The sequence below is a fragment of the Garra rufa genome, chromosome 18 (assembly GCF_049309525.1).
Source record: "Garra rufa chromosome 18, GarRuf1.0, whole genome shotgun sequence".
Lineage (NCBI taxonomy): Eukaryota > Metazoa > Chordata > Actinopteri > Cypriniformes > Cyprinidae > Garra > Garra rufa.
Genome location: NC_133378.1, coordinates 25973361 through 25983934, shown reverse-complemented (window position 1 = coordinate 25983934; position 10574 = coordinate 25973361). Strand labels below are relative to the sequence as shown.

The 10574-nt window shown below is 35.1% G+C and overlaps 1 protein-coding gene across 1 annotated transcript; it reads right to left on the bottom strand.

Annotated features, from left to right (window-relative positions):
- Positions 1-1473: 1473 nt before the first annotated feature.
- Positions 1474-9655, bottom strand: cacnb3b (calcium channel, voltage-dependent, beta 3b). The gene is made up of 8 exons (XM_073823773.1): positions 9603-9655; positions 9193-9298; positions 5145-5203; positions 3397-3497; positions 3110-3261; positions 1888-1983; positions 1592-1762; positions 1474-1503 (listed from the first exon to the last, which is right to left on the bottom strand). The coding sequence occupies exons 2-8, from the start codon at positions 9235-9237 to the stop codon at positions 1474-1476; spliced, it is 654 nt and encodes a 217-aa protein (XP_073679874.1). The 5' UTR covers positions 9238-9298; positions 9603-9655.
- Positions 9656-10574: the final 919 nt, after the last annotated feature.

Sequence of the window (10574 nt, the reverse complement as noted above, 5' to 3'; positions counted from 1 at the left end):
GATGGCTATAAAGATAACTATATATAGATATATAGAACTAAAAATTTTATTCTAAGCGCACACTCGTCGGTTGCTTAAAATTCTCGAGCTCATTATAGCAGGTTTGCTTTTAATTGGTTGTCATTTTTTTTTATCGTTCATCAACTGGAAAAAAAAAATTCTGAAAGTGATTCCAATGATATTGTTTCTCTGTGTCTTTATTGTTATAGCTGTGATGTGGACTCTGCTATTCTTTAATATTGAGAATGTTTTTTAGAACTGTAATATAAAAATATAAATATAAATATAAAAAAATGTTTGTTAATTAAAATAAAGTTGAAACGAGATAAAATAGAAAAATGTTATGAAAAACATAAACTTAAAACATGACAGTAAGACATGTCTTGTCTTGAAATGAGCTAAAATACTAAAATGACAAAAAAACTAAATTAAAAATACTGAAATACAAAATACAAATCTGAAACTAATAAAACTGACAAAAGCATATAACAAAATCGCTGAAACTAACCAAAATTAAACTGAAAACTTGAATATGAAACTTAAATACTATTTTCAAAATATACAGTAATAGATAAATAAAGTACAGTAATAGTACACAAATATATGGAAGCCTGTTTTCTCCACTGATAAAAAAAAGGTTATTACGACTTTTTATCTCACAATTCTGAAAGTTATGAAGTCAGAATTGTGAGATATAAACTGGCAGATATGACTTTTTTCAGAATTTTGTGATATAAACTCAAAACTGCAAATAATAAAGTCAGAATTGCAATTCTGAGAAATAAAGTCACAATTCTGAGAAATAAATATATGAACTCACGATTGTGACTTTTTTCCTCAGAATTGCGAGTTTATATCTCGCAGTTGTGACTTTTTTTCTCAGAATTGACATGAACTTGCATTTCTGACTTTATAACACACAATTGCGAGTTAAGTCAGAATTCTGAGAAAAAAGTCATAATTGCGAGTTTTTATCTTGCAATTCTGACTATTTCTCACAATTGTGAGTTTATATCACACAATTCTGAGAAAAAAGTCTGAATTGTGAGACAAAGTCGCAATGACCTTTTTTATTTTTTATTCGGTGGCGGAAACGGGCTTCCATATAAATAACACCGGTTCCAGATGCCATTGTAGAAATGTCCATTTAAATTTTGTTAAATAAATAAATTTAATTATTCTGATAACAAAAGTGTAATAATGGGGGGATACCAAGATATAGTGAAGTGAATAGTAAAAAAATGGAAAATGCATATAAAATAAAAGTTACATTGTGAAACTTTTTTCTTTATGTGAAAAAAAACTTTTTTTTATGAAATAAAAATAAGCAAGTACACATTTAACATTTTTTTTATTAATGTTCATTATTAATATATGCAAAATAAGCCCTGACAGGGAAACACACATTCACAATTATATTCTTAACTGACAGAAGAAAATCAATCCAACACTCACCCTTGTTTGTGGTAGTGCTCATTCAATTAGCTCCTGTGTCTCTGAGAACTGGAGAAAGAGGACGCCAGCATGTTTAAGATAACATAAGCTTCATCACAACAAGTGATGGTCATGCAGTTACTATTTAAACACTCACCTGTTGGCTAGAGTTGGCTGAGGGTGGTGTAACTACATTTTGCTCCACTAGAGGGTTCAGGGGGGCGGAGCCTGGCAGGTGAGTGGCACGCCAGTATATATCTAAATATTCGGCCAGGTGTTCGCAGGCATCTTCTAACTGATTCTCATCCAGTATAACATCGAACATTTCCTAATGTAAGACAAACGCAGTTAAGACAAACAGTATTAGTGTGGGATATCACATATCACATCTGTTCACTTGTTGCTTCAGTTTAATGTATGTTAACAGGAGCTGAATGTCTCCTGGTGACTCACTGGTGGGCACTGTGCTAGTTTATCTCCAGCCATCATTTGCACGTTGAGATGTTTGCTTTGAGATTTCCCTCTGGACTTAATGAGTCTTTGAAGAACCTGGGGGTAAATGAGTGACACTGAGAAAATGAGGGACAAAAACAGGAGCTATGCTTCAGGGAGATCTGAACCTATCTACAGTTGAGGAAAAAGCTTTGCAGAATCTGCAAAATGTTAATTATTTTACCAAAATAACAGTGATTATTTAGTACTGACCTAAATAAGATATTTCACAAAAGAGATGTTTACATGTAGTCCACAAGAGAAAATAATAGTTACATTTCTAAAAATGACCCCATTCAAAAGTTTACATAAACTTGATTTTTAATACTGTGTTGTTACCTGAATGATCCACAGCTGTGTTTTTTGTGTAGTGATAGTTGTTCATGAGTCCCTTGTTTGTCCTGAACAGTTAAACTGCCTGCTGTTCTCCAGAAAAATCCTTCAGGTCTTACAAATTATTATTTTTTTCAGCATTTTTGTCTATTTGAACCCTTTCCAACAATGACTGTATGATTATAAGATTCATCTTTTCACGACACATTAAGAGCCAGGGGGTGAAAACATTTTGAATTTAAAGATCAGGGTATATTTAACTTATATACAGCAGGCAGTTTAACTGTTCAGGACAAATAAGGGACTCATGAACAACTATCACTCAACAAAAAAAAAAAAAAAAAAACAGCTGTGGATCATTCAGGTAACAACAGTATTAATAATCAAACTTTTGAACGAGGTCATTTTTATAAATGTAACTATTATTTTCTCTCGTGGATTATGTAAACGTCTTTTATGTGAAATATCTTATTCAGATCACTACTAAATAAAAAATAACATCCATTTTGTATGATCCCTCTTATTTTGGTCAAATAATTAAAATGTTGCAGATTCTGCAAGGTGTATGAAAACTTTTGACCTCAACTGTATATTATTCAAAAATGAAAATTGTGTCATTAATTAGTCACCCTCATGTCGTTCCAAACCCGTAAGACCTTCGTTCATCTTCAGAACACAAATTAAGATATTTTTGATCAAATCCGAGAGCTTTCTGACCCTCCATACTTTTCCGTGTCAGCAATAAATACCAGAAGTTTTATTTTTGGGTGAACTTTAATATAATTCTGTAATTGGAGAAGCACCCATTTGTAGTTTTTGAAGAGTAAATGATTTATTGACTGGTAAATACCTTTGGAGAGGACACTTTGACATAGACAATGATGGGGGCGAGAGAGGTCTTGAGAAGCTGTGCGGGGTGGTTGATAGTATCTGCATCCAAGACCACCAACTGCAGACTTTTAGCCAGTTCAAATATTCTCTCAATCTCACTCTGCACCTCCGCTGAGAGAGAGACAGGCATGATAACAAGAGCCACATTAATAATGAAACAACAAATCATCCCATATAAGGTCCTTCACACAAAAAATACTTTATGACTCTTAATATTTAGCTTTATCCCTTTACGTTGTCACTCACCCAGACTGGAGCGTGTGTTCGACCTCTCCATGATAGCTTTCTTGTTCAGTACAGACCTCTTTGCCAGAGACAGATCTGCAGTCACCCGTGTGATAGAAATCCTGCCATGGAACCACATACCAAATAAAAAAAAGAGCACACAAGTAGTATGGACTAGGGGTTGAACGACTTCAGATTTTCTAAAGTCGACATTTACGTGATAAAAGTCGAGTCGACGTCGACTAGTCGCTTATGACGTCATTATTGAACAAAAACACTTAAACCTTGAGCTGAGACTCAAACACCTTGTGCACAGCTATGACACAGCACTGCCTACATGGCTATTGTTCCTATAATACTTTGCTAATCAGTATAATCAGTAACTAATCAGTTATTTTGTCTTTGGGTCTTTATATTTCTCACAGATTTCTGCTCGTTCTAAATCAGCAGATAAAGTAGCACTGTAAAGATTACATTTATATAAAGTCATTAGTGAGAGAGCGATTGCGTGTGTGAATTAATTCTACCTGGCAGCGTCTCTCTACTAGCCTAATAATAAAGCTGTGGGTTTTAATTACTAAGAAATATATGCTAGAACTTTTCAGTTTCTAAGCTACATTAGCCAGAAATCATGGAACAGTGTTGACAATTCATTTCCCCACTGCGCTTTTGAATGATTGTGTGCGCACGATCTGCACGTGATGTACGAGCGAGCTAATGTATGTAGCCTATGGCTGTATCCGAAATCGCCCCCTATACCCTCATTCACTATTCCCTACATTAGTCCACTCATTCAGTCCACTTGAAGGAGTGAGTGAAAACGAGTGAGTGAATTCGGACACTGAGTGCACCGGAAGGACTGCTGCTTTTGCATAGTATTGCTTACTGTTTAACAATCATTTAAAACGGACAGTTCGAGTAGTTAGATTAAAGGATTTATCTTGAACTATGTCAAGGAGTTTACATATAAACCCTGGTTAAACAATTTAATAATCAATTTACAACGAATGTGTACCCGTGTTGTATGCTGTATTACGCAGTGGACAAGCGAATGGATGGATGATTCAGCTGCGGGCGCCATCGTCTGGCGGGACGCGGGAATTCAGTCGGCGCGCGACTCTCACAGTGCATTATGGGTTATCTCTAGCTGTTGAGCGTACATCGGTTGTACACTCGTTTTTGCGGTGCATTGTGGGATTGAATGAGTGCACTCGGGAACGTTCACTATGGTTTCGAACACCACTTAAAATGGCTGTCCCCTCAAATAGTGCACTATTTGAGGGTATAGGGGGCGATTTCGGATACAGCCTATGTGTGTGCGTTACAACGCAGCAGTGCATTAGATTAGAACGACAATTACAACAAGCTGTTTAAAACGTGCATTCTCCTGTTCAGTTTTAAACATCAAGATGGTATTCTCACACGTGTTGTGGAGCGCTTCCGGAGTATGCATTTATCTATTATTTTAGCTGTTTTCACAAAGCGTAAATGTCGACTTCAAAGACTTCTTATCCTGTTGCGCCCTCTATAGGACCAGCGACTAGTCGACGTCAAGCTTAAAGCGTCATGGCAGAGCATTAAAGTCGTCTAGTCGACTAGACGATTAATCGGTGCAACCCCTAGTATGGACCACTTTTCTGATACTTTACAAAACTAAGAGCTTTATTTCCTTTTTTACAAATGCACATTTTTGGGTGAACTGTTCCTTTAAGAGTGGCAGTTTCACTATTAAGCTTTAAACCAGTGAAACAAACAGTTTCTGCACTCACCTCCCATCAAATCTGTGTTTTAGGAAGTCAAACAAGGCTTTCTGCATCATATCAGTCACCTGCATCAGAAGATTGTGAGAAAACGTTCATACTACGTTTAGCCAGAAACGTTTCATATGTAATTAACTTGTCAATCTGAGGTAATTTAGGTCCTGAGCTATTAATAGTGTTAACATCCACCCAGTGATTTTGTTGTCTGAGGATCGTAGGGGGAAAATAAGGAGTCCTAAGCAGGGGATTTGGAAGAAGAGTCGTGTATGAGGATAATATGCTTTGGATGAGGTGATGTGGTTTTATTTAGACACGGGTGAAAAATGAATGACTCCAGAAATAGAGGGTAGAGAGTCAGCGGGGGATTGAAGGTCCCTGGTGTCTCTGTTAAGGAGCTGACTGACAAATGTGTCCAGAGCACCGTGTCACAGCTGGACTTAAATATTTCACATTCGTGAATCCTCTCACAAGCCAAAACTGAAAAAGAAGTATCTTACACTGTCTGAGCAGTCATATACAATGGATCCAAATGAGCTTTTTGCCATGCCTGCCAATAGTGAGTGAATTATGAGAATTTACAGACTATTATTACTTTTCAGAGGCCATGAAACTGTATTTTGCATTATTTTATTAAATATAATGGTAACACTTTACAATAAGGTTCATTAGTTAACATTAGTTAACTACATTAGTTAACATGAACTAAGAATGAACAGTACTTCTACAGCATTTATTATACTGTTAATGCTAATTCCATTATTTACAAATGCATTGAGTTGTTTGTTAACAGTAGTTAATGCACTGTGAAAATTATTTTTATTAACCAACATTAACAAAGATTAATAAATTGTGTAATAAATGTATTGTTCATTTCATGTAAGTTAATACAATGTTTACGAATGACACCTTATTGTAACGTGTTACCAATATAATTATGCTAAATATAATAACATAAATATTGTTTAATAAATATAAATACAAAAACTGACCACAAATATTTTTCATAGGTCATGAAACTATAAGAAAATTACATAAAAAATTATACAAAATTATATAAAAGTGTATTTATGGAAATAGTATTTATTACATAAATATAAATAAAAACTGCATATATTTTTACAGGTCATTGTCACTTGTGTATCACATTATAAGGCTAATCTCTGCCTTTGTTGCAAAATGTGAATTTGTCCAGTGTTGTTATTGTTAAATAAAACTAAATGTATTAAATAATTTTCAGTAATTAAAATAAACTATAAATAAAATACAAATATTACATGACGTAATTGAAAATTATAAATCTTGCCTTGGCAACTATGTATTAAAATGGCTAAAATTAACTGAAATAAAAATTAATTAAAGCTATATAATAAAAACTAATAAAAATGACAAAAGCACATTATAAATGTATAAAAATAAAAAAAAATAATTGTAATAAATGTTATAATATTAGGCCATATAAATAATATTAAAATATATTAAATATTAAATTCGTTCTTCATAGCTTCATTTTGGTAGCTTAATATATATATATATATATATATAAAACGGTTAGTTCCATTCCTCAATTCTGATTGGTCAGCAGCTGTGTCGTATTCATGATACGGCACTGCTATGACCGCTTCACTCAACGGTTTTGTGTATCATTGAACCCCCTTAGCAACCACCCTTAGCAACGTAAACACAGCTGCAGCAGTTAGGGACTACTTTTTACAGCGGAAGGCAGTTAATGATTTTACTTTATGAAAACGTACAACTTAATATATATAAATTAATATATATTTTTGATTTTAATATTTTTATTGTGTGGTAACCATTTTATAAAAGCAATAAGGTACTTGAGGCCGTGCTGTATCATGAATAAATCATGGCTGAAGGGGTTCCGTCGATAAAATATTTTGATCATTAACATGATCAGTTGTAATTTTATTACCTACCTTTATCAAAAAGTAAAATATACTGTAACAACCCTGCTGAAGAAAACAGCTAATACCAGCCTAGGCTGGTTGGCTGGTCTTAGCTGGTTTAAGATGGAAGTAGCTGGTTTTAGCTGGTCTCTCAGCCAGGCCAGGCTGGTCAGGCTGGTTTTAGCTGGTGGTTTCCCAGCCTGACCAGCTAAGACCAGCCTGACCAGCCTGGCCAGGCTGGAAAAGTGGCCAAAACCCCTCTAAAACCAGCCTGCCTTCCAGCTATGACCAGCTAAAACCAGGCTGGTTGACCAGCTAAAACCAGCCAACCAGCCTAGGCTGGTTTTAGCTGTTTTTTTCACCAGGGAAATGCATTGCTCATCGTTCATAAATGCTGGTTAATACATTAACATTATTTGACGAACAGATTTTAATCCGATTCACATATAATCACCGATCCATGCATGCAAACGTGCGTGCATCACACACGAAACCGATGCTCAGTTGCTCACTGGATCGACATTAAGACAAATTGCATTATTTAACTAATAATTTAAAAAAAATTACATTTACATTTGACCACAGTTGAAGTATTTACTTGTCTAAGATTCCTCAATCAGATTAACGTTATATTAACGAATTACGGTGAAAAAACGAGACAACACTCATATCAGCTAGGCAATCTTATTTAATGATTCAGTAATGTTAAAATGAGAACAGTTACCAACCTCTCGAAATTCTTTATATAGATCCAGATCCATATAGATTTCAGGTGCCTTGCGAAATTAGTAGTGTTAGCGCCCTTTGTTAGCACTGCGCTCTAGCAACTCTTTACGTTTACATATTGGCTTGCTTGTGTACTTCGGCTTTCCATGTTCATTTGCTTTATATCCAAAATATTTCCAGATAGCGCTGCTGTGTTCTTTATCAACCAAAGCCGGTGGCAGGGGCGCCGTACTCGCCTTTCTATTCGCTTCACTTATGCTATTTAACCAGAGCGAATGAGACGAGACAGGCACTGCGGTCACGTGTGGTGTTTGTCAACGTGCCTTTGGAGAGAAGTGAAAGTGACAGCTCGGCTAGTATCGATACTTTGGGAAATTAGTATTGGTACCGTTCAGATATTTCAGTATCGATATTTATCGAAATATCGATATTTTTGACAACACTATATATATATATATATATATATATAATGTTAAAGTGTTAATGAAATAGTATTTATTTCATTAACATTATAGTATTTATTTCTATAACATATATATATATATATATATATATATATATATATATATATATATATATATATGTCAAAACAATTTGAGTTCTGGAGAAAAAAGGCTTCAGGCATATTTCTGATGGTAAATTTTGTGCAAGTTAAAAGCAACCTGATCTTTTCACAAGACACAAAATACGTACCGCCAAGTAGGTTTTGTGACATATTCGATGTGAAATGTCCTCTGAGTGGCGTTGTTATTTTCCCCCCAGAACAGATGAACATTTATGTGACGTTGGTTTTGTACATGTCACTGTAGTTATGACTTGAAATGTTCGTTGAGTGTTGCTTTATCTCTAATGCTCAGTGACGTTTTAAAATAACTTACTATTTGCACTAGACCTAAACCTACCCAATAGTATGAACAAAAGTAATATGACAAAAAAATGCAATCGCAAGCCGCTTTAACCTGTCTTTCGATCTCTTATCTTTCAGCTCTTTCTTGAGTCATGTTTTTCACGGGATTTGTACCCAACAACCCAACAACCTTCCACATCCTAAGTCAAATAGTGCCGGCTGAGCTACCCAACAACCTTGTTACGTCCAGAAAGCAAAACATATGAAGCTGTAATCATAATTGTGTATGAAAACGATTACAAGTGCTCGCTGTTTTACTGCCTGTAGTGTTCATTTCTGTTGGAAACTGCAGTGATATGTAATTATTAGTATGTATTTCGTGTCTTGCGGAAAAGTTCCCACAGGTACATTTTCGTCATGAGATCAGGTATAGCAACAATACAGTTACTGGCTAAGTTTTACTTAACCCTCAAACTTGTAACTTTTACTTGCTTGGTGATTGTTCATTTTGGACTCTGCATAAATAGAACAACTGGCCTGTCTCTTAACTCCCACGATGATCAAATTTAATATAATTTACCTCGTAGCCTTTCAGCGAGGGGCCGACCAGAACAACAGGCCTCATGGATGGAACTACATCATAGGGTGGAACGTGCTCTGTCTACAACACACACACACTGTTATGTCTCACAAGCTCTGAATCTTAACTAACATTTCACAACATCTAATAAGTAGCCTCAAGGGATGCAGCTTCAATAACACAGCATTGAAATCTCTCACAGAGAATAAAACAAGAGAAACATTTTTAAGAAAATCTAAACAGGTTGTTCGTGTTAACGGCTTAACAATTATACTGTAGTGTTGTGTAAATCATGCTGAGTATGACATATAAATGCAGCATATAGCCTGAAGGAAAATGCAGAGGAACGGTAGTGACTCAACAATACAAGCATTACAGTAAGACAGTAATGTGTGAGAGTATTTAAATACCTCTCACCTGCAGAAGGAGGAGTAGACCTCCAGCCCCCAGATGAAGCATTTCCCATTTTCCTGTTACCAACACAAACATTTTAGAAATTACAGGACAATAGCTGATCTCATACTTTGAACTAAGATCCTATGCTGAACTGAACTACTGAGTTTTCTTATAAATAGCAAATGCAATGGCAAATCACAGCAATTGAACATAAGAGTGTTAATTTCTAACATATGGTATAGTTGACCAAAAATAATAACTAAAAATTCATTTTACTTTGATTGCTTCAGAACCAAACACAATGCATTAAGAGCTAGGGGGTGAAAACCTTTTCTCTACTGGCTCTTAATGCATTGTGTTTCCTTCTGGAGCATCAGTGAGCGTTTGAACCTTCTGTAATAGTTGCATAAGAGTCCCTCAGTTGTCCTCAGTGTGAAAAGATGGATCTCAAAATTAAACAGTCATTGTTGGAAAGGGTTCAAATACACAAAAATGCTGAAAAACACTTTGTGGGACCTGAAGGATTTTTCTGAAGAACAGCGGGCAGTTTAACTGTTCAGGACAAACAGAGGACTCACGAACAACTGTCACTAAACAAAAAACACAGCTGTGGATCATTCAGGTAACAACACAGTATTAAGAATCAAGTGTATGTAAACTTTTGAACGGGATCATTTTTATAAATTCAACTATTATTTTCTCTTGTGGACTATTTGTAAACATCTTTTATGTGAAATATCTTATTCAGGTCAGTACTATATAAAAAATAACATGCATTTTGTATGAGCCCTCTTATTTTGGTAAAATAATTAACATTAAGTTAATGGATTTTGATGTGACAAGACAACAGTTGATAGACTTTCACTGGAGGAAGTATTATTATGGATTATGGACTGGTATTTTATATGGAAAAAGCATCTTTTTTCCTAATGGACTGGAGTCGTGTGGAATACTTGTAGATTATTGTGCTGTTTTTATCAGCCGTT

Coding starts and splice junctions, on each gene's coding strand:
- cacnb3b (XM_073823773.1), bottom strand. CDS start 9,237: ATGAGGCCTGTTGTTCTGGTCGGCCCCTCGCTGAAAGGCTACGAG. Junction 5,204..9,192: donor CCTCGCTGAAAGGCTACGAG/GTAAATTATATT, acceptor CTTCTGATGCAG/GTGACTGATATGATGCAGAA. Junction 3,262..3,396: donor GAACACACGCTCCAGTCTGG/GTGAGTGACAAC, acceptor TCTCTCTCTCAG/CGGAGGTGCAGAGTGAGATT.